Source organism: Euprymna scolopes, chromosome 31 (genome assembly GCF_053919585.1).
Source record: "Euprymna scolopes isolate OS-2025 chromosome 31, ASM5391958v1, whole genome shotgun sequence".
In the NCBI taxonomy this organism is placed as follows: Eukaryota; Metazoa; Mollusca; class Cephalopoda; order Sepiida; family Sepiolidae; genus Euprymna; species Euprymna scolopes.
In genome coordinates, this window is record NC_136512.1 from 4,949,408 (window position 1) to 4,975,352 (window position 25,945).

At 36.1% G+C, this 25,945-nt stretch overlaps 1 protein-coding gene across 1 annotated transcript in view; it reads left to right on the plus strand.

Annotated features, from left to right (window-relative positions):
* LOC145255597 (galactose mutarotase-like) overlaps positions 1-25,945 on the plus strand; it is a 2,088,268-nt gene that overhangs the window by 1,830,304 nt on the left and 232,019 nt on the right. The window contains exon 8 of the mRNA XM_080114082.1: positions 7,172-7,343. Coding sequence (XP_079970208.1) covers positions 7,172-7,343 — 172 coding nt within the window. The remainder of the gene's footprint in view (positions 1-7,171; positions 7,344-25,945) is intronic.

The following is a 25,945-nucleotide window of genomic DNA, read 5'->3' on the forward strand; positions in this document are numbered from 1 at the left end:
TATTTATTTATTTTATTTATTTTTTTTTTTTAACAAATGCGCTGAAACACTGGAGCAGTTGGAATGTGTGAATTACTTGAGTAGGCCTTGTCTGGCCCTTATCCCTGACTAGTTTCAACAAGCCCTAACTCCTCTATCTATATTTACCAACGTAATAGATGCACCGAGACTAAAGCTGCTTTCAGGACTGCCAGCAACCACTGTAAAAGAGTAAAAAAAAATGCAAGAGAGCTATATGCCCAGTCTGTTAAATCCAAGGTAGCTGATCAGCAGCTTGGTTCCCACCAGTTTTGGCAAATAACAAATAGGATCCTGAACAGAAGTGTGCGTTCTATCCCAACAATTATCAATGGACCAGAGGTCATCTCGTCAGCATCAGACAAGGCCAGACTATTTGCAAAGAACTTTGCAGCTAATTCTACCCTATGCGACGAAGGCCATCAACTCCCCATATTTCCTCCTATAACACAGAACACGCTAGGTAACATACAAATATCTGTGCATGAGGTCGGCAAGCTAATCAAGAACCTTGATTCCAGTAAAGTAACTGGCCCTGACGGCATTCCAATTATAGTGTTAAAAAAGCTTCAACAAGAACTCGCTCCCATACTTATGAAACTATTTAAGCGCTGCCTTAAGGAGAAGTGCTTTCTGACTCCCTGGAAGACCTCATCAGTTTGCCCTGTATTTAAGAATTCAGGTGATAAGTCATCTCCCTCTCAGTACAGACCAATAAGTCTCCTGTGTGTTATGAGTAAGTTGCTGGAATCCATATTAAATAGAGAAATAGTCAACCACCTCAGCAGAAACAACCTTCTTAGTGACACACAATATGGTTTCTGCTCTGCAAGATCTGCCGCAGATGTGCTGACGATTATATCTCACAGGACTAGTGAATCTCTTGACAAAGGCTTCCTTTCTAGGGCAATTGCTCTTGACATATCAAAGGCCTTTGACAAGGTGTGGCATAAGGGTCTACTTCACAAGATTTCCAGCTATGGTATAACTGGAAATGTTTTCTCAATCATTAAATTATTTCTCTCCGATAGGCTCATAAGAGTAGTGGTCGATGGACAAAAATCGGAGGCCTGCAGTATTAATGCTGGAGTCCCTCAGGGGTCAATCCTGGGCCCAACTCTCTTCCTGGGCTACATCAATGACCTCCCTAAACACATACTTAAATCATTCGTTGACATCTATGCTGATGACATGACCATCTACGGCAACACATCAAAGGCTGTAAATGACAAAGTTCTCTCTGATTCTCTCTCCTCTGATCTCGAGTGCGTGGTTCAGTGGGGGAAGAGGTAGCTGGTTACCTTTAATGCATCTAAAACCAAACTCCTATCCTTACATCATCAACGCTCTAATCCCCATCTGGCATCAATTGGGATGGATGGCTCACGTCTGGGAGAGGCCCTCGTGTTTTGACAAGCTTCTGGGTTTGACCTTTACTCCTGATCTGAAATGGAACACGTACATCAAGTCTGTTGCCAAGGTCGCTGGAAAGATGGTGGGATCCTTCTTCCGCTCCAGAAGATATCTCACTACTGATGCAATTCTCTATCTATATAAAAGCCATGTACGTCCAAGTATGGAATACTGTTGCCATATCTGGGCAGGAGCTGCTAAAAACAGCCTATCCTGCCTTGACAGAGTACAAAATAGACTTCGTGGCTTAGTGGGGGATGCCCTTTTCTCTACCCTGCAACCGCTCTCCCACAGAAGAGACGTTGCAAGCCTATCCTTGTTTTATCGTTATTTCCATGGCAGGTGCTCGCCTGAACTCCAATCTCTGGTCCCCCCCTCACCAATCTTTCACGAAAAACACCCGTCTAGCTGAATCCACTGTGAAAAATTTACCCCACTCTATATCTGTGCCTAAATCAAAACGTGGATTCCATGAACAAAGCTTCTTTCTTAGAACTGTTCCGTCTGCCTGCTTCCCACCTGACTACAACTTGGATGTCTTCAAGTCCAATGTTAACAAATTCCTAATGAACCGCCCCCTTAAGTAAACACTTCATCAAATCTCCACACTAACGAAATGTACTTGCAATAACCCTTATCCCTGAGTGGCTTCCGAGCCTTGATAAGTGGTGACCACTGTGTAAAAAAAAAAAAAAATTTCTTCCTCAAGAGCTAATTTTTTGTTTGCATACTACCTTTATTCACTTGACTGGCTTAGACTATTTTAAAACTGATGTTAATACACTTAAATATAATTTTTCCATCTTTATCCCCTAAGATACAAAACTAAATAAAATACAAATTTCCATAAATATTAAAGACTCCTCAGTGTTGATGACAGGCTCAGAAAATTGAAACCTAATTGAATACAACGCGTAATCGCAACTTTCGTGGTTAAAGAAATATCTTTTAATTGCTTATTCATTAAACCTATTTTCCTGCTCTTATTTACTTATACTGCTTCCCTCTTCTTGGAAATCATAATTTATTATTCTAAGTGTAATGTTTAAATACAAGGCCTATACTGGCCACATTTTTATTGTTACTGAGTTATTTTACTAAAATAACTAGCACAAATGTTATTTCTAAATGTCTGCTTAAAAGGGATAATACTTGCCTCCAAGACCCCTGCGTGCGTCTGCTTTGCATGAAAACATTACAAACCCTTATACCCCAAAAACCTCTCCTAATCCCTGTATATCTATATTGTATATTATATTGTATATATTGAATGAACCCTTTTTCGGGGTCAACGACCAACTAGCACCATGTATATTTGTGTGTGTGAATATATGTGTTGGGGTGGAGAGGGCTCCCGTAAGCCGTAGTGAAGGCAACCTTTCTAGGAGAAGCAAATCTCTGATTTAAAAAACCATAAAGCGGGAGACCAGTACCCGCATTAAGCTGGTCTGCAGTTTGATTTGTTGCTGGCTATCTTGCTCTCGCTTGTTGCTGGATCTCAACATTTTTGAACCGAGAGAGAGACTTAGCTGTCGTACAAAGCTAAGACTCTGTAACATCATCTGTGTATAGATACTCCCTCAGGCATTTGGGCTTATGGATTTAAGTGTCTGAGGGAGTGGCACTCGTCTGACAAGATGTTGCAATCATCATATTATATATTATCTATATTGTATATTAATGCTGTATTCTTGTAAGTATATCATCTCTTCTGTTCCAAGTGAGCGAAAAACAATTTCTTCCCAGGCTGATGTAAAACCACATACTTTGCACGTACCTTGGAAGGGTTTTATTAGCTTTCGGTCCTAAACAATAGGAGGTTGACCTTTTAAAAATCGGTAAATACTAAACATAACATCTTATTGCTAAGGCATGCATTAGCTTAACCTATATTTATACTCTATAGAATAGATACCTATTAGCCACAGTTTTTGTGCCCTGACTATTAGTGATCTATATAAACTAGCTGACAACATTTCTTTCACCTAGATGGGAAACGTAATGGTGATTATCTTTACATGAAAACTAACACAAAACCGCATTTCGAAACCCACCCTAACCCGTATACTATAATTTTCCAATTAGTCACAAATCCAAAAACCATATTGGATCTTTGTTCCTAGTATAAATTAATTTCAAATCTACAACCCATACTCACACATAACTCCTTTCAAAACGTAACCACATCTTCCAATCTAAACCCTAATCTGAAGAGTGTAACTTCAAAGCAGATACTAATTCTTGGATACTAACTCTATTAATCCTAACCATCCATGCGGGGCGTAGAAATACCTGGCCTTGAAACCAGGCGTGAGAAAAAACCCTCTCAGTGCTGATGGACCCGTAGATCTGATCGAGTCATCCATCTAGGGAAGGAAAACTCCGATTTGTAAACCTGTGCCACTGACCTCATACGTCTTGGCACAAAACGGGGGAGGGAGGCCTCCTCAGTCCTGAACGACTACCTCCCTAGAGTTGGTGACTTGATCAAATCACCGGTTTGTAAACCTAACTTGCTTAAGTAGTAGATAAGCTCTGCCTATTGCCCGGCTTCCATACTCCTTCTTTGCCTATTAGCCAGGAGCAGGGGTAAGGCTGCAGGGACTCATCAGAGATGCCCAATGCTTAGCCTTGTTTTCTGACTAGGGCAATGAATGCTGTCCCCCACATTGGCCTTATTCCCTTCCCCTACACTTGGGTATCCTGGGGGTGCTTGTTTACCATACATGCTAGCATGATTGGACTGGGCCGCTCCTGTCGGACAGGTTTGAGGGTATCAGTCTGACAGTTGCTGGTTGCTGTTTCTGACTGATAGTACAGGATCCCTAACTCTTTGGTAACGCTTAGAGCGGCTGCTCTATCATCAGTTGTATAATATTGGCATGTTTGTAGTGCCATGTCGCGCATGGAAAGAACCTGCACTCATCTCTGCTGGGCATTCCCGAGGCCACATTCTTTGTGGATGGGGAGCTGGATGATGGTCCACTCGAGTTGTATGATGGTTGCTACGCACATCCGTTTTGCCTAGCACCTCACCCTAGATCTGAAATAAAATGAAATGACAGCTCAATCCAAAAAAACCTTCAAACCAGACACACACTCAAACAGTTCGTCTCCTCACTTGAGGCTTGCATTTACAAATATCCGAGGACTTAGAACTAACTTAGATGATGTAGAACCATTTCTCCTAGCAAACTCCCCGGATATATTAGCATTAAGTGAAACTAACTTACACTCCTCCATTCCCTCTAACATTTTTAACATGTCTAGTATCTTTCACTTTGTCGTAAGGACCCTGACAGACACATGCACGGCCTTGGAGTCTATATTCGTAACACCCCTCCCCATGTCTAGGGAATCTAAACTAGAATCAGATGACTAGCCCTTTATCTGCTTTAAACTAAATTTACAACATAGAGTTAGCTATCTGTATTTTCTTTATCGCTCTCCATCAACCCAGGACTGTACTCTAATCAATCATGTCTCTGACAGCATAGATGTAGCACTCTCCCTTGATACTAGCACCCAAATGCATGTATTTGGTGACTTTAACACCCACCACAGAAATTGGCTTGGCTTCTCTTACTACATTGACACAGCTGGTAGCATCATCTATAACTTTGCTATATCCCATTCCCTGACACAGTAACATTCCCGACACGTCTCCTAGATCGCCAGAACCAGCAATCCTCAATTTTGGATCTATTTCGAACAACAGTTCCTGATGATTGTGTAACAAATCCTCATTGCCCACTCGGGAATGCTGATCAGGCCGTGATAATGATAGGCATTACTCAAAACTCCCGACCCCAAGTTGAAGAGCCATTGCTCAAAATGACAAGGTACTACAATAAGGCTGATTGGGATGAAATTAGAGATCACATCAGAGATGCTCCATGGGGAAATATCTTTTCTCTTCCAGCAGAACAGTGCACAAATGAGACTACTGAATGGTTTAAAGCAGCAATTTAAGCACATGTTCCTACACAGAAGTTCTACAGTAAACCCCATTCTCTCTAATGGTTTACTTCTACATGCGCAGCTGCCATTGCTCAGAGGCAACATGCATACCATAGATTTATCCAGCATAAGTCCTGAATAAACAGACAAAAGTATTTAGAGCTAGAAATAAGTGCAAGAAAGAAGTAGCAACAACTAAGAGTATATATACTGAAACCACTTGGAAACGCATTGAAGCGCAAAAATTAGGAACTCCTGATTTCTGAAAAATCTACAATAGTGTAGTAAATAATGGGTAATCAACCCCACTATCAAGCAATCACGAGGTTGTTTGCACAGCAACTGAAAAAGCTAACATGCTTGCTCGTCATTTTACTTCAAACTCTACCTTGAACCCAGCAAGTCATTCTCTCCCTGATTTTCCTCTGCGGACAGAAACCATGCTAGATGATCTGAAGATCATGCCTTCTCAAGTACATGATATCATAAAAAACCCAGACACCTCAAAAGCATGTGGACCTAACCTCATCCCGGCTGTGCTATTAAAAAAATGCTCCACTGAGGTCGCTCCTGTTCTCTCTAAACTCTTTAAAAAATGCCTTAACGAATCTTGCTTTCCTGGTTGCTGGAAAACTGCTTCTGTGGTACCAGTTTACAAAAATTCTGGCGAAAGAACTGACCCATTAAATTATTGCCCAATTAGCCTCCTCCCTCTTTTCGCCAAAGTTTGAGGTGAAAGTGAAATAAAAAAAAAAAATTTTAAATAAAGAATAATAAAAACTATAATTTGCTCTCTTTTATTGAGCACTATCAACGACCTGTGTTGGAATTCAATCATTTTTAATTTTTGGATATCTCTCTACCTGGAATATATATATATATATATATATATATATATATATATATATATATATATATGCCTAGCCGTATTGAAAAGCTGTGATACAGCCAAACAGACTGTTTCGCTGTCTCACAGCTCTTCAATGCGGCTAGGCCAGCAACTGCCTGTTTCTTTCTCATTTTTATTCTTGCTCTGCGACGCATTGAGATCTCTTTTTTCCTCTTCTGTTTTTAAAGTTAACCCATCTTGAATATTTGCGTCCAGAGGGCGCCTATGTTTGCTAGTATAAATAGTGCACAATTAAGTATTGCACACACACGCACACACACACACACACACACACACACACATATATATATATATATATATATACTAGAGTACCCGTGACCCGTTGGGTCAGTATGTTATATTAGCTATGGAATTCATGTATGAGGGTGACACTTGTGACGTAAAGAAAACAGTTTTTTGTGACATAACAGAAAGATTTCTATGAAAGTATATTAAAATTAAAAAAGAATATAGATAGATTTCTATGAGTCGTTCTGTTTATTACAACTAATTATTTTTGAAAAAAAAATTACAGTTACTGAATTATAAGTGGTTGGCCATACTTATAGGTAAATGTGCACTGAACTGATACCATAATACTTATTATAGTTAAATTCCAATTTTGATATATCTGTTTTTTTTTAAAAATTTTTACATCGTTCATTTCTATATTACGTTTAAGTTATTTTAAACCCCACTCTTCCCATGTTAAATAATAATTTTGAAATAATAACGTTAATATTTTAGTGTGCAGGTCATGCGCGCATGCGCAACCGGATGTCGTAAACTGGAAAGTGGGTTACATACATCGTTACAAGGTCATTTGAGTTTTATAATTACATAGATAAATTGTATCTGTTAATCTGTTATTTCCTTTTTTCTTCTTTAAAGGTTAAGCCACCCTGAATCTGGTCGTGAACTAGAGGTGTGGTCCACTCAGCCAGGAATACAAATCTACACTGGTTTCTTCCTCGACGGCCCAGTCGGTAAAAATGGTTCCGTTTACAAGCAATATTCTGGAATGTGTTTGGAAACACAGCATTACCCTAACAGCATAAATATGGTGAGTGGCACATTTAATATCTTGACATTTTTACAAATTAATTGTAGGAGAAAATCTCTCAACCAGTTCTCGCCCTCGGCAGTCGTTAATTCGAGAAATGATGACGACATAACCAGAACGAGAAGAGAAAATGAAAACGAGGGTAATCATGGCACATAGCATTGCGGTCAGCGATTAATGTCAAGCGAGGAAGCACCGACATTGTGACCGCTATACTTTTTCTTTTATAGAAATATATGTTTTTTTTTCTGCCATCAAAATATCCAAACACAGATGGGCAGGGCACGTAGCCAGACAACATGGCAACAGATGGTCCATCAGGACAACGGAATGGACCAAAGGGAAGACCAAAAACGAGATCGAGGGACGACCTGATACAGCACATGGGTCCCACATAGCAACGAATAGCTCAGAACAGTTAGATGGCTAAAGTTCAGGGAGGAGTTCTTCATTGAGTGATAAAACCCTTGTTGATGTTGATATATATATATATATATATATATATATATATATATATATATATATATATATATATATATATATATGTATTTTTTCTCCCGCTTTTTTTTTCTCCCTCGTTGTGCCAATATTTTAATCGTTTTTAAACGTAAATAAATTTAATTAGTGTCCCCGTACTTTTGGCACATTTAATAAGTTCCCCATTAGAACTCTTTATTTTTCGACACAATATTATTTAGGTTGCTATCGATTTTCTCCTGACGAGATGATAGCCGAAATAGCTCTCGAGAAACTTCCGCCAATTATTTTTAAAACTATATATAAATTCTGTACCTCTAAACATTTATTTAAATATATATATATATATATATATATATATATATATATATATATATATATATATATATATATATATATTAGGGTTTTTTTTTTTCGACTAAATTTTTGGTTTCGTTTCGTTGTTTCATTTTACGGCATATCAATTATTTTCGGATTATTCAATGACAACTGTTGAAAAATAAGTTGATATGCTTTGACTTCTTTATGTCTTCAATATTTATTTATGCTGTTTCGTTTGAATGTTTTGTTTTACGGTATAGGCAAAAATGGTGGAAATTATAGGGGGGGGGGCCTAGTTTATCATAATTCTTTTGTATGTTTCCAAGTACTTTTTGATTTGAAAGATTAGAGACTAAAATTTATTTCCAAGAGGAAAAACATACTTGTATTCGCGAAAAAAAAAAAAGTTATAATGAAAAATGTTTTCACGGCTGACAATTTCAGCTAAATTTTGAAGTTAAATAAATCCATTGTAAAGATGAATATTAATTTTTCCATAAGAACACGTTATGAGTTGGACTTAATTGTTTGTCTTATCTGATGAACTTTTGTCAACCTGTTCCACTAGTGCAATTTGCGGGTGGCATTTTCTTGTGGAAAGTCTACAATCCATAATAACTCTCATGTCTCAATTCGGTACATGATTTGGTGTCTTATTGAGATCGTGATAGTATTTAATGAACACTTGCGTGTTGAACTGTGCACGAAACCCCCTATATCTCATTACTTAATAAGATCCAATTTTCTCATCTTGCGTATTATTTCACAATCGTTCCGACCATTTATAGGAGTATTATGTCTATCTCAGTAATATTTCTGTTCTAACAGCACCTTTTATTCATTCACGGATTAACCTGCTTTCGTTCTGTCACTCATAGCCGGGTTGAATTCCTGATTTATAAACAATTGCTATTTTCCAATAGCGTTTGGTTAGAGCATTGATTGCTTAACTTACACGTAAATTTTACCTAGTATCTTCTGCATTACATCACAGGCCCTTGCGTGCTGATTCCCGAGTTTGACAAGATACACCTGCAGGAAATCGGATGTTGTAAAAATTACACCGAAGAAAATAATAGTAGTTAGAATAATAAATCCAAATAATAGGGGTTTATAACATTTTCAACTATTTCAACTAGAAGTGTTATATAAAATATATGTGACTATTTCAAAGATAATTAGTAAAGTCCTAAGATATTGAATTAGATAAGAAAAAAACACCTTTTTTGTACAAAAAATAGCTTAATTAGCCCCCAAAAGTGAGAGATTTTACCCTTCGCAGAATCGCAACAAACGGAAGTTTTGTAAACATGTATTATACAGACAATGACAAACAATGGAAAGGCTGTTTGAAAATGACGTCAGGTAGTTAAAAGGAGGTAGAGGGTGCAGGTTTTCTTTTTTTTCCCCCAGTCATGCATCCGTACATTCCTATCGTGAACATTTGTATCATTTTTATCATTTTTAAATTTTTTTTTTTCTATGTTCCTGGTTTTAAATTAAAAAAAAAAAAAAATATTTATTTTTCAAGATTATATAAAAATTATGTTACGCTGAAAGTTTCATATTTATTCAATCAAGGAATATAATAGAATCTTACATATAAAAACCATACGAAAAATGTAATTTAAAAAAAAAATGTAGAAATATTTTTGTAATTATAATTTTTTGTGTAAAAATATTAAATGAACAATGGTTAGCTCAATGATAATATCGGTAGTTCGAGAAATTAATTCTTCTTCGAGCTATATCGAATTTATTAATACTGATTTTAGGAACTTTTTCCGTAATGTTCCTGTGAAAATTAAATTTTTTAAATTGTTACAGTTTACGATGCTTTATTTTCATAAAAAAAATTTTAAATAAATTCATTGCCTTTTTTTACTGCTAGAAACCATAACTTTAGTAAAGGTATTTTTTGTTTAAACAAAATAATACATTTTCCACTAAGATTTAAATAAAAAATAATGCATTCATTATATTCCGTGATCATTATTCGATAAATACTGAAAATTTCATTAAAATTGGTTAATTTCCTGATTTTTGGTGAATTTTTAAGTAAAAGTTTTTACATTTTGATCATCGGCATTCATTTTGCACGTACCAAGACGGCATATCGACCCTTTCCGAGTTATTTAATGTCAAATCTGGCCATTTTTTTGAAAAAGGCTTTATGCTTCAAATTCTTTATATATCAAATATTTATTCACGGTGTTTAGTTTGGATGTTTTGTTTTACGGCATATCAACCTTTTTCGGGTTATTTAATGTTGAATCCAGTGATTTTGGAAACATATATATGTTTCAAGTTTTTTATATCTTCAAATATTTATTCATATTGTTTGATTTGGTTGTTTTGTAGAGGAAATTTGTCATTTTTTATTTTAACTTTGCAGAACATGACTGAGTTTGGCAAAGGGGTTAAAAAAACAATAACATCAATATTTGGTGCATTTTAGGTAAGGAAGCCAGTATCTTCAGGCAGCCTGATCTGGTAACACCATACCGATTAAATCATAAAAAATAAACAACACGTTGTGGTCCTGGATATGACCTTAAACTATATCCGATGGTGAGGCCCCAGCTTGCGGGCTTTGGGGAGTGTGGAGCCACCCTTTAATTGCCATTGCTCCCAGGTCCACTCTGACCCAGAGTGGTAGTACCTGTTAGGGTCCCAACTATGGGTTAAATAGAAACCGACTTAAAAAAAACAAATATACTCTATTAAAAAAATTTTCTTCAAAATCACTGGATTCGGCATTAAATAATCTGAAAGGGTTGATATGCCGTAAAACAAAAACAACCAACCAACTAAACAAACAACACGTTGTAGCATTTTTACAGAGATTTTGAATTTCACATGAAAATCGTTCATAAAACAAATAGCCCCTTAAAACTTGTATAAAATTCTTGAAGGAAAACAATGGAAGTGGTCTTGAATCTATTACTGTTAAGTTTGCAGGTTGAAACAAGTAACGTAGAAAGCAATACACATGACGACTCAACAAACAAAGGTGGATCAAATAAGAAGTTTATTAGGAAAAGGTATCTTTACAGGATATTTACATAATGGTGTCAAATAAGAGAGTCTTTGCTGGAGAACATATCTGCTCTCGGCGGTCTTTGGTGGCTTCTGGTGAACACACACTCAGACTAACTGAGTCTTCCTATTTATGTGTAATTACTATCCACATATGCAAATGAATGCGTGCCACCACAACACTTGAGAATCTGAATGGAATTTCAAACGGAACGTTTTTACTGAATCCACAGGGGTAGCATTCGTCAAAACTTGTATTCCTTAGAAAGATCAACCGTTGCGTTGTACTTTTTTTTAGTGAGTTCTTTCCATTTCTTCGTCAAACTGTAATATTTGACGTTCATCCTCGTCGTCACTGTAAAGTTTGCAGGTTGAAACAAGTAACGTAGAAAGCAATACACATGACGACTCAACAAACAAAGGTGGATCAAATAAGAAGTGTATTAGGAAAAGGTATATTTACAGGATATTTACATAATGGTGTTAAATAAGAGAGTCTTTGCTGGAGAAACATATCTGCGCTCGGCGGCTTTCGGTGGCTTCTGGTGAACACACACTCAGACTAACTGAGTCTTCCTATTTATGTGTAATTACTATCCATATATGCAAATGAATGTGTGCCACCACAACAATTACATTATAGGTGGGAGCAGGTCAATATTACTCACATAGTGTGCTGAATCTCTACGTGCTCCCCCCACTCGTAAGTGACCCTTTGTGGCAGCACCTTTAAAAACTTCAAATACGTATATCCGATTCAATGAAAGCTAAACCACATGTATACAAAATAAATTAAGACGTTTCCAACATTTCACTTTCTCCTGCCTATATTAGGGGTAAAACAGGGCGGGGGGGGGGGGCAGTAAAATAAAATGGTGTTATAAACATAGTCGTGATCCTCATTCAATCCCGAGTGAAGTCAGATCTTTCTGGGTTCGAATCTCACGACCAGCAATAATTATCATCTCCTACACTGATGATTGCAAAAGCATGAAACTCTAGTATCTAAAAATAATTATCAATATTCATAATTATAAGCTCCTTTAAGATTATTAATTTTGAGCCCTGTCTGATAAATTAACAAAAGGCTAGTGATATGCAGCATTCTAACTTCCGGTTGTTAGAATACTCTCCGATTGTTTTACTGTGTAAAACCCGACTTTGGCATTTATAGATGTTTAATTTCCCCTAATTATCGTGTTAATTGATGCTGGCACTGGGGTAATGTTTTAGTCAAAGTTTGACTGTGTAACTAGGTTCGAACCTCTCAACCAGTCATAATTATCACCTTCTACACTGACGATTACGAAAGCATGAAACACTAGTGTCTGTAAGTATAAAAATATCGATGCCTCCCTCCAGTCTCAAGAAACAATAGACAGCCCTGTAATTGCTCGTGTAATTGTAAGGTAAGGGTTGCGCAATTCCCAGCACACTTCTTCTTATTGGGACTGCTTGGGTTCAGTATTAAGGAGAGGCCAAAGACTGACTGGAAACATTGTACCCAATACATAGTAGTGATTTACATGTGCAGTAATTGTTAGCTCTGGTCTTGCCACTTTTCAAACACGTACTACAAAAAAACATGCTACCTTATAGCCAGAAATGCCACTACAAATACACTTGGGACATTCACAACCAAACTTTGAGACAAACAGGCAAATAAAAAATTGAAATTATTTTGGTCTTCTGAGCAAATTGAAACAACGTCTCTTAAACACATCTTGTGACAAAAATGTACTCCTCAAGTGTAAACAATACACTCACATATTTAATCATGACTCCCAGGCGATTTGGAAGATTAATTTGATTGCCCAATTTTTTTTTTTTTTTTTTTTTGCCTTTGTAATTTGATTGGCTAGTATTTTTTTTTGTTTTTGTTTTTTTGCCTTTGTAATTTGATTGGCTAGTTTGTTTGTTTTTTGTTTGTTTTTTGGGGGGATTTTTTTTTTTGTTTTTGTTTTTTTGCCTATTTCATACACACTACATGATTTAATCATTGTCCAGCTGTAAAAAAAAAAAAAGATTAAAAATAAAAACAATGAATAAAATTCATCGCTTAAATCACTATGGCAATTCAATTGTCTTAAAGATGTTTTATTTTGCTATTTTAACTAAAATGTCTACCGATATATCTATCTATCACTCCTTTTAATCACCTCTCTCTCTATATGTGTGTGTGTGTGTGTGTGTGTGTGTGTGTGTGTGTGTGTGTGTGTGTGTGTGTGTGTGTACATATACATACATATACGTACGTATATGAGTAAAAATAAAATAAAAATACAAGCGATGGTTATCGCTATGTTATTTGAGAAGGAAAACCAAGAATTAATAAAATAGTAATCAACGTTTCGCCCCTATTTCAGGGGACATCAGGATTTTTCCTACGAAATCCTGATGATGTCGCCTGAAATAGGGGCGAAACGTTGATTACTATTTTATTAATTCTTGGTTTTTCCTTCTCAAATAACACACACACATATGTAATATATATATACATACATATATATATATATACATACATATATATATATACATATATATATATATATATATATATATATATATATATATATATATATATATATATATATATAAAGTATTTGTGTCTAAAAAGAAATTTAAGACAAAATAAAATAAATATAGGTATATATGAATTTATTTGTCAGTTCAATAAGGAAAAACGCTATATAGAAAAAAGGGTTCTAAATGTTCTCATATATATATATATATATATATATATATATATATATATATATATATATATATATATATATATATATATATATATATAATGAAATTTAAGACAAGATAAAATAAATATCGGTATATATTAATTTATATGTCAGTTCAATAAGGAGGAAAAATCATATAGAAAGAGGAGTTATTAACATTCTTTATACGTAAGCATTTCGAAGACTAATGCTTATCATCAGAAAAGGAGAAGAGAGCTGGATTACAGATATAGAGAAATGCGACATCTAGCTCAGGATACATTAGTATGGCAATTTAAAATTAAGTGGAAGCAAGATAAAAGGAACACATAACTGATGAAGGAAAAAACAAAACAAAACGAGAAAGTATGCCAGGAGCTGTTGAGGCTACCATAACAGTATCAGAATTTAAATTCAACTCGACGCATAAATATCCCAACATTTTTTCCCCGTACTCAGCTAACCATGTTTTCAAGGATCTACTTAATGGATTATATCTCCATTGCATCTTGGACTATTTGTCAGATATGCACATGTGCTACTATTGGAGCTATTATTCAATCTAACGCAACCACCTTCTATATTTTTATATGGTTTTCATTGCTTGTATGGAAAAAGTGAAACGGCACTAAATCTATGCAGATTTAACAGGGCAAGTTGGTTGAGGACGCCCAACTGTTGAGAGATGTCAAAAAACATTTTCTCTCCATCATCTCCTTGGTTTTCCTCTGCCTCTTTTGTCTTATAACATACCCTCAAAGCATGACTTTGACACACCAGTGGTTGATCGTTTGACATGGCAAAAAATGTTTACGGGTTTTACTTTTGATTTTATCAGAGATAGTAGGAAATGTTAAGCTCCCTATAGTCCAGCACCGGCCGTACTTTCGACTTGTTATGCTGGACTACTGCCATCAAAGGATGAGATCTTCGCCCAGCAGTCTGTTTTGGTCGATGGAACCCCACGACATGTGCGAGATATCATCCTTTACAAAAGACGGCGGCCGCCATCTTGATCTTTCTTTCTCTATTTTCGGTCTGCGACGCCGAGCCGGCCCCGAGGTAAGTCTTTCCCTTTCGTCCGTCTCTCTTACGCACCCACACAACACACAAACACGCGGGCGCTTGTCTCCTGGATGCATATTACAGGAAAATAGTTTGATGGAGGGTAGATTTTTTTTTCGATCAGACGATGTTCTGTAATGAAACGCATTACGTAATTTTGAAACACTTCAATGTTATAGGCTGGTTGTTTAGTCCATGTGATCCAATCAAGATCATATAAACTTATTGGGAGGACACAAATTAAATAAACTTTTACTCGGCACCTTTTTTGATTTTAGAATGGTGCTGTTTTTTTAGAAAGCCGTCTAATCCATCCGATTCGTTGTTTCAATGTCGTCGAGTGATAACTGGGGAAAGTTCATGCCCTAAATAAATGAATTGGGTGACCTGTTTGATGTGTTTACTACGAATAGTCATGTTTAGGTTAAGCTGTGATTTACCTGTAGATATACATTCTTTTTTCGCTAGGTTTATTCCTAACACGCACCCGTAATATAACTGCCGTACTTTTTTTAGGATGGGGGTCCGTCATCTTCCTTCTATTTTATTTTACATTTCCATCTTAATATAACCTGAGCTAGATGTCGCATTTTCCTATATCTGTAACCTAGTTCTCTTCTCCTGACGATAAACGTTAGACTTTTAAATGCCGAGGTATAAAAAGCGTTTATAACATTTATTTCTATATGACGTTTCCATTATTGAACTGATAAAACATAATATGTACCTGTATTCATTTTATTTTGTATCACGATTCTTTTTATGCATATACCCGACCATAAACTCTATTGGTTGAAGTTTCGAACCCTTGAACAGTTAGCTATGCTGAAGATCCGTGGATACGGCGAAACACGTGTACGTAGATAACTCTTATATATATATATATATATATATATATATATATATATATATATATATATATATATATATATATATATACAGGGGGAGAGAGTACATATATATATATATATATATATATATATATATATATATATATATATATATATATAGACATTGTAGTAGAACTAGCAAAATAAAATATCTTTGAGACAAGTGAAATACCATAGTGGTTTAAGCGATTCATTTTATTCATTGTCTTTTCCCCCTGCATCTGGACAATGATTAAATCTTTTAGCATGCATTAAATAGGTAAAAAAAAAAAAAGAAGCTAGCCAATCAGATTAAAAAGGGGGAAAAAATAGCCAATCAAATTAATCTTCCAAATCGCCTGCGGATTGATGATTAAATATGCGATTGTACTTGGGGAGTACATTTTTGTCACAAGTTGTGTTTCAATTTGCTTAGAAGACTAAAGTATTTTCGATTTTTTCTTTTTGCCTGTTTGCATCGAAGTTTTTTTTGTTTTTTGTTTTTGTTTTTTGTAAATGTTTTCAGTGTATGTGTACTGCCCTTTCTGACTATAAGGTAGTGTGTGTGTGTGTGTGTGTGTGTGTGTGTGTGTGTGTGTGTGTGTGTGTGTGTGTGTGTGTGTTTTGTGATAGTACGTGTTTGGAAAGTGCCAAAGACAGAGCTAAAAATCAATGTACATGCTGATCACTACTATGTATTGGGTACAATATAATAATCAATAGATAATTGGCTTTATAATAAATACGAAGTGAATTAAAACATCTTATTTTTATGGAAGTTGCTCCAGACAAGGTGTGAAGCCATTTAATGTAAAGCTGCTAACTGAAATATGATTAGCGCAAAGACTAGATATTCCTATTGACCGTAGTTTTAAAGTGAAGGAAAAACAGTAAGGAGTTTCACGTACCAACATTTCTTAGAAAAAAACATATTGGATTAAGTAGCTTTAATCGAATCGATGTACATGAACAGCAAATTGTTGAAGACTAATAGACAAACGAGGCAAGCTTAAACAAGGAAAAGCATTGAATAAATAAGACAATTTTGATGAACACGTGCTATAATGGTATTTATAAAAAAGACAAAGACTAAACACGTGCTATAATAGTATTTATAAAAAAAAGACAAAGACTAAACACGTGCTATAATAGTACTTATAAAAGAGTTAAGCCTAAACACGTGCTATAATATTCTTTATAAAAAAGACAAAGACTAAACACGTATAATAATAGTATTTATAAAAGAGACAAACGCTAAACCTGTGCAGTAACAGTATTTTTACAAGAGATAAATGCGTGCTATAATATTATTTATAGTATTAATAATGTATAATGTAATAATATTTATAGTAAGGACAAAGACTAAACACCTGCTATAATGTTATTTATAAAAAATAGATTAAGATTAAACACGTACTATTATAGTATTTATATAAGGAGACAAAGACTAAATACGTTCCGCCTGTGGGAGAATGAGGTCGCGTCAATACAATTTCAAATACGATGATCAATAACTCTCAAAAGATTCATCAACATTTACCCCATTTTCACACATTTTTCATAAAACTAAACGGAATTCAATATAGTTTGAATTATCTACCTTTATGTCTAGCAGTTGTGTTTCAAACTTCACAATGATTGGTCGATTAGTTCAGCAGTAATTCTGTACATAAAATATACAAACGTGTAAACATATCTAACTTTATAAAGATTAGTTCAGCAGTAATTCAGTACATAAAATATACAAACGTGTAAACGTATCTAACTTTATAAAGATTAGTTCAGCAGTAATTCTGTACATAAAATATACAAACGTGTAAACATATCTAACTTTATATATAGATAACAAACTGTTTCTATTGTATAACAATTTAATATATTGACATAAACGACACAGGGCTATACAGGGATGACGGATTGCCAGCAGTTACAAAACACTCCACATCATCATCATCATCATCATCATCATCATGTTAACACCTGGCTTACATGTTGGTGTCATTAAGCTTCATATTAGAAAGGATTTATTTTCCTCACAGGACATTCATCTTCCTTGTAACGCGGGATGTTCAGTTCTCTCGTTGTCATATATTTAATTTTTGGTGTAAATGGAAAAATAACCGTTTGTTGTTTATTCTTTCAAGTTTTCAGCTTTTGGTAATCAGCTTGAGTCCATTTGTCATTTGTTAGGATTTGATGAGAGGCAAAACGCGTGCGAGGAAGAGATTCGCCAGGAGGGAAAGATAAAAAGAACAAACTTGATTGAGGAGTGAGAGATATTGATTGGCATCAGGAGTATGTGAGTAAGAAATTAAAGGTTATGAGAATCATCATCATCATCATCATCATCATCATCATTATCATCATCATTATCATCACTGTCGTCGTCATCATCATCATCATCATCATCATCATCGTCGTCGCAATCATCATCATTTCAATCATTCTCATCACCATCATCATCATCATCATCATCATCATCATCATCACAATCGTCTTCAGCATCATCAGCATCGCAATCATCATCATCATCAGCAGCAGCAGCAGCATCATTATCGCAATTATCATCATCATCATCGTCGTCGTTGTCTTCGTTGTCTTCATTATTTTAACATCTGTTTTTCATGTTGATATGGGTTGGATGGTCTTTAGAAACGAATTTCCAAACTAGCCTGACTTTTTCTCTCAAATAGACCCTCATCACTTTCTCCAATGTTTCACTTTGCCTTCCCTTGCCAAACGACCCTGCTACTTCAACTGTTCTTGATTTATTAAATCAAGAACAGTCATTCATTCTATCATCATCATCATCATAATAATAATAATAAGAAGAAGAAGAAGAAGAAGAAGAAGAAGAAGAAGAGTCTGCTTTCGCTTGCATCTACAACCCTACATGATTTTATTCTCAAATTAAACTTTATCACTTCCTCCTATGTTTTTCTTGGCCTTCTTATGCCAACCGACCTTGCTATTTCAACTGTTCTACATCTATTGAGCACGCTTATCCATTCTTTCATCATCATCATCGTCATCGTCATCGTCATCATCATCATCATCAAGCATCATCAGCATCATTATCATCAATCATCATCATCATCATCATCATCATCATCATCATCATCATCACCATCACCTTCATCATCAGTTTAACATTTGCTTTACATGTAAGCATATATTGAGCAGTTTTAAGAAACTGACATTCAAAATAATCTCTGGCAAGGTTTTTTATTTCTCTCACTTTCTCTCAACTCCTTCCTTACTGCTGGCAAGTTCTTTATATGATTGTTTTTTTATATTTATTATAGTAACCCCACTATACATCAGCTTCTTCCTCTCATGTTTTCATGCATCTTCTCCTGCCAACTAACCATGCTACCTCAACTGTTCTGTCTCATCCAAACACACTCATCTATTTTTCAACGTGGTCATATATTCGTCATCTCCTGTTCTGCACTCATCTCCCTTTGCTGTCCAAATTTCATTTTTATCGGACCTCATCAGATCCGAACCTACATAATATCATTTCTCTGCATACAACACATACATCCAATCCTCATAGACTTTTCCATAATGCTATACTAGTTTGCAGTGGCAGAAGTTTCTTGAACGTGCTCCATTTGTAACAGAGCGCATATAAGCATGTGTGAGAAAAGCAGCAGTAGCTGAAGCATAGCTGGCTAGTGAAAATATTAGCAACAGCAGCAGCCGTTAAAGCACCTATGCAAATTAGCTAGTTTACTCGAACTTACTCCATTCACTTCTAATTCTTACTTTCATCCCAGGATCTTCTCCTCCTTTTTGCTACAATGGTATCACCCAGGAAACAAAACTACTTGACAACCTCAATAGCCTTGCCATTCATATTGTCTCATCCTTTTGACTTACACGTTTTGCACACCAACTGGTTATCACCTCTCAGTTTACTGGTACTTCCACTGCACTTCTTGCAAACCTAATGCTACGAGTACGAGAAAGAAACAAGTTCCTCCCTACTTTAATATTTTTACTAGTCAGTTATCCTTCGGCTGCTACTAATATTTTTGCTAGCCAGCTATCCTTGGCTGCTGATGATATTTTTGCTAGCCAACTATCCTTGGCTGCTGCTGATATTTTTGCTAGCCAGCTATCCTTCGGCTGCTGCTGATATTTTTGCTAGCCAGCTCTCCTTGGCTGCTGCTGATATTTTTGCTAGCCAGCTATCCTTCGGCTGCTGCTGATATTTTTGCTAGCCAGCTATCCTTCGGCTGCTGCTTATATTTTTGCTAGCCAGCTATCCTTGGCTGCTGCTGCTATTTTTGCTAGACAGCTATCCTTCGGCTGCTGCTGATATTTTTGCTAGCCAGCTATCCTTGGCTGCTGCTGATATTTTTGCTAGCCAGCTATCCTTCGGCTGCTGCTGATATTTTTGCTAGCCAGCTATCCTTCGGCTGCTGCTAATATTTTTGCTAGCCAGCTATCCTTGGCTGCTGCTGATATTTTTGCTAGCCAGCTATCTTTCGGCTACTACTAATATTTTTACCAGAAAGAATTAAGTTCCTCTCTGCTTTCTTTTCACGCGTTGAAATTCCAAGATATATTGCTTAATTGGTGTCTAATCACTATGGATCAAGTTTGATCATACTGTAATGTTGCAGGAACAAACAAAGTAAAGAAATAAAAATCCGACTCTGCCTAATCCTGACCATTTTAAGTGCAAATGAAATGTATTTATTCGTGGTTCCTCCAGAAAAAAAACGTATTTCATTATTTTTCCAAAGTCTTTTCACAAACACAAGTGCTTTTTAAAAATCTTTGTTGCCACCAAGTCACGCTGGCTAGTTTCAGTGTCTTTCTCACCTTTGACTTTCACAATCTTACGCAGCACTCAACTTATTCTTCCCTTGATCCAGTAGTGTATATTTCTCCCCTTTTCTTGTGACACAAGTTTGCACACACTTGCTAATTTGCATACATGCTTTAATGGCTGCTGCTTCTGCTAATATTTTTGCTAGCCAGCTATCCTCTGGCTGCTGCTAATATTTTTGCTAGTCAGCTATCCTTCGGTTGCTGCTAATATTTTTGCTAGCCAGCTATCCTTAGGCTGCTGCTGATATTTTTGCTAGCCAGATATCCTTAGACTGCTGCTGATATTTTTGCAATGTTAAGTCTGGTTAGTACTAAATTGGTGACCATTTCAAAAAAATATATTTCAAAACAAACCATGCTTGTTGACAACACTTCATTTAACAAATAAAACAAAAAATAAATCGTTACTTATTTTTTAATCATTCATGGCGTATGATGCTTACCCGCTCATGACAGACCACATGATCTCGACTTATATATAAAACGCACTTTGTCTGTCTGTGTGTGTGAATTTGTCACCTATAGAATCCAAATCATATAATTCATTTTAATCAAACTTAGAATAAAGATTCTAGACATAAGATTTAGTATATTTTGATTTTAATGTTTATTAGAGGAAATAAGAGTGATGCAATACTGTTCGAAATTGTTAATTTCTTCTTTTTTTTACTCACGTTCATTCCTAATGAGCAATATCGCCAATTGGACGTAAGAGGCTACTGGGGTCATACCTAGTGAAGATTAACAAGATGTTGGTTTACGTTACATATAAACTTCTGCATATCAGTACAGTTTGGGAAGCAGGTAATAGGAAGGGAATTCCAAAGTCTAGCTGTTTGAAGAAAGAAACTATTAGAGTAGAAAGCTTTCGGGCAGTTAAGGACCTCAACTGTGAAGGGGTGTGATTTTGTTACTAAGCTGGTTTTTCAGGTGTATGTACATAGAGGGGGCACAAGTTCAATGAGTTCATCAGAGCATATTCCATTTAAATACTTGTAAAGCAGACATAGAGATGCAACACTGCGGCGATGAGTTGATGCAGTTGACAAAGCAGGAGCTATTAGATTAGAAATTTTTCTTTGGATCCTATCCAAGAGTGAGAGACCAATGGCAGATGCACCAGCTCAGATGTGGCAACAATATTCCATGTATAGGCGAATGGTGGCTTTGTAGTGTTACAGGATTCTCTCAGGTGTGGGTAGTCTTCTAGCACGATAGAGGGAACATGCCTCCTTTACAGCAGCCTTTGCAACGTCCTCAATGTATTTTTTCCAGTTCATATTGCCTGTGAATATTAATCTGAGGAGTTTGAAAAAAGAACTCTTTGGTAGGGTGTTATTTGTCAAGGATATTGATAGTTGTAGAAGCTTCTTGTACTTGTTAAAGGAAAGCAGTTTAGTCTTACTAGCATTAAATGTTATTATCCATTCACAGCCCTCTGCTGTTGAATATACATTAACATGGCTGAGTGTCTTTCAAAATCTTGGGCCCAAGGTTGTTGGTTCATTTAGATTTTCTATCCATTTTTTTTTTTTTTTTTTTTTGTCTACCCTTCGGCCAGCTCTATTTTATTATGTCTTCAACACATATTTTGCATCGTCATACACTGGAATATACGCTATAGTCATGTTGGCACACCAGTTCTCGACAGATCACCAAAGTTAAGCACCAATGAGTCTGGCTGGTACGAGATGTGTGACCATTTGAGAATACTAGGTGCTGTATGTGCTCACGTTTATCGTTCTGAACTTATATATACTTGCAATTGGAATTAAAACAGTGCTGACTCACGAGAGGTGTGGTTGGTGATTGTGAAACTCTTGCCACAAAAATTTCATGTACAGGCACACTTCAGTGGGTATCCATAGTTTGTCACGACTGAACAAAGCCTTATTCTGAAACCGTTAACGGGACCAAACAATTTGAAGGCTTTTCATTTCATGGCAAAAGACATTGATGGGATGCCAGTGAGTTTTAACAACTCTTTTTTTCTTTTTACAAGGCAATCACCACTTATCAAGACCCGAAGGCCACTCGAGGATAAGGGTTAATGAATATAAGATGGTAGTGTAGAAATCGTTTTAGGTTTAAATTGAGTAGAATTTGATTTATTATGGGGACGGCTCAACAAGAACTTGTGTACATTAGACTTGATATGATTGCGGCTGGGAAGTAGGCCAATGGAACAGTGTTCCACATATGAATCTAAAAGTTAATAATCAATCGTATGATGTGGCTTTAGAACGCTTCTATTTTCTGACGTAATTTTCAAGTTCAGTTGACACATTTACGTCCGTATAAACAACAGGAGGAGCACATTGTGGATTTTCGTTTTAATTTTGTTACGGTGGTCTTGTTCCATGTGATAGCAGCCCAACGAAACCTGATTCTGTGATTTACAGCTGTTTGCCTATCGTTAAGACAGCTTGTGCTCATGGTAAATTCTGTTACTTTCGATTTCCTGACAGTTGATATTGATTTTATAAGGGGTTTAATTTTTTTTTATTTTTTTATCAGTTGTAATGCATTTAGTTTTAGACATTCTGATGTTCTTAGCACGTGTTAATCGTGACAAAGAACATTGATGGAACACCAGTGAGTTTTCACAACTCTTCGATACTCATTTGATCAGATAACCCTAAGTACTTCACAAGATTATCCAGAAACTAGCAGACCGCCCGGAATTGCCCGGTCGTAAAATACGTTTAAATATGATATTTTGATTAATGAAGATTTCGTATTTATTATTATATCGTAGTGGACCTAATATATAGTAATGATTTAAAAAATATTTTAAAAATTGAGAATTGAAAACAAAACATTTAGCTTACGATTTATCTTTTCTTTGACGTTAATGCCTGAGCTATGAAGACGTGTTTGCTGCAAGGCTAAAAATTAAAACATGAACCAATAGCTATTACGTTATGCATGCATATCCGTAATGCCATCGTTTGATCTTCACCTGGCAAATTTTTAAATTTTCACACTTTTGCACCGATTTTCCCTGGCTAAAACCTAAATATAAAGTTTTGCATAGGTTTGAATACTCTAAATATTAAATTTCATGTCTGTAGACCAAAAACTGACGAAAGAATTTGGTAGGAAGAATATTTTTAAATATATATATATATATATATGGAGAGTAGATAATGCAGTGGATGTGTTATCAGCAGCTCCAGTAACTCTCGCTTCTCCTTTTTTGTCCCTCAGTCCTCATTTCCAATGAGCGATATTTCTGACAAAGGGTGAAGTAAAAGCTGCTTCCCAGGTCGGTAGTACTTCGTGAACAGTAGTCTGAGATGTCGGAAATTTTCTGTCTCTATGTTTATCCTTGCGGCCATGTCACTAGTAAGTGTGCTGGAGGTAAGTGTTTTCATCTGGGCTGACGTTATCCACCTGATAGTCAGGGACTCAAACCTTGGATTAATCACTAAGCAGGCTGTCCTATCACCAGGTGCAAAGTACTGGGGCTGCTGTATTGCCATTTGGTGAATGGATTCTGGACCATGCAGTAGTCTCTGGTGGGGCCTCTCGATTCCATACTAGTGGGTAATTGTTACGGCTTTACCTTATCATGTGCTACAAAAAAAAAAATTGACATCTATGCTGATGACACAACAATCTATGGCAACACATCAAAGGCTATAAATGACAATGTTCCCTCTGATTCTCTCTCCTCAGATCTTGAGCACGTGGTACAGTGGGGGAAGAGGTGACTGGTCACCTTTAATGCATCTAAAACCAAGCTCCTGTCTTTACACCATAAACGCTCTGATCCCCATCTGGCATCAATTGAAATGGATGGCTATCGTCTAAGGGAGGCTCCATGTTTTGATAAGCTTCTGCGTTTGACCTTTACTCCTGATCTGAAATGGAACACATACATCAAGTCTGTGGCCAAGGTCGCTGGGAAAATGGTGGGATCCTTCTACCACTCCAGAATATATTTCACTAATGATGCAATTCTCTATCTATATAAAAGCCAAGTACGGCCAAGGATGGAGTACTGCTACCACATCTGGGCAGGAGCTGCTAAAAACAGCCTATCCTACCTTGACAGAGGACAAAATAGACTTTGTGGCTTAGTGGGGGATGCCCTTTGCTCTTTCCTGCAACCTCTCTCCCACAGAAGAGACGTTGCAAGCCTGTCTTTATTTTATCGTTATTTCCATGGCAAGTGTTCGTCTGAGCTCCAATCTCTGGTCCCCTCTCGCCAATCTTTCACGAAAAACACCCGTCTAGCTGAAACCACTGTCAATAATTTCCCCACTCTTTATCTATGCCTAAAACAAAGCATAGATTCAATGAACAAAGCTTCTTTCTAAGAACTGCACGCCTGTGGAACTCTCTTCTGTTTGCCTGTTTCCCTCCCGACTTCAACTTGAATGTCTTCAAGTCTAACACAAACAAATTCCTGATGAACAGCCCCTTTAAGTAATGACACTTTATCAAATCTCCATTACTAATACTACGATACTAATCCATTGATTACTTTACACACAATAACCCTTATCCCCGAGTGGCTTCTGGGCCTTGATAAGTTGTGCCCTTCATGTAAATATATATATATACATATATATATATATATATATATATATATATGTATATATATACGCATACATAAATATATATATAGAAAGAGTTTTGTGTTTACTATAACTTTTTATGTAAGCATTACGCAAGTATAAATCATGTAGAATATCTGCATGAATATTATTACACGTAATAATTAACTATATCATTCGAAACCTTAACATGGAAAAAAAATGAAATCTGCTTCATTCGAAACCTTAACCCTGATCTAATAATTATTTTTTAAAAAACAAACATTTTCACCTGGTCAAAATGATAAGACCACTTTAATAAAATCGGCTAGTTTTGAAAAAATGAATACGAAAAGCTTTCTATGTTACTAAAAGCAACTTGTTAGTGGATAAAAAACATCTTACTAAATTATAAATGGCAAAAGGGAAACCATTATCAGAGTTTGAGAGAAGAAGGATCTTGGAGCTTAATAGGGGCGGACTCTCCCATAGATCCATTGCAAATGAAGTGAATCGTAGCAAAACGGTCATCACAAATTTTTTAAGAAATCCAGATCAATATGGGCACAAAAAGAGTCCAGGTCGACCCAAAAAATAACCCCATCACTGGATCGCTGTATCAGAAGTTTAAAAAAAAAACTCCAGTATGAGTTCAAGTCGATTGAAAAGCCAAACAGCAGCAGAATGTAGTCCTAAAACCATCAGAAGGCATCTGAAAATGAAGAGTT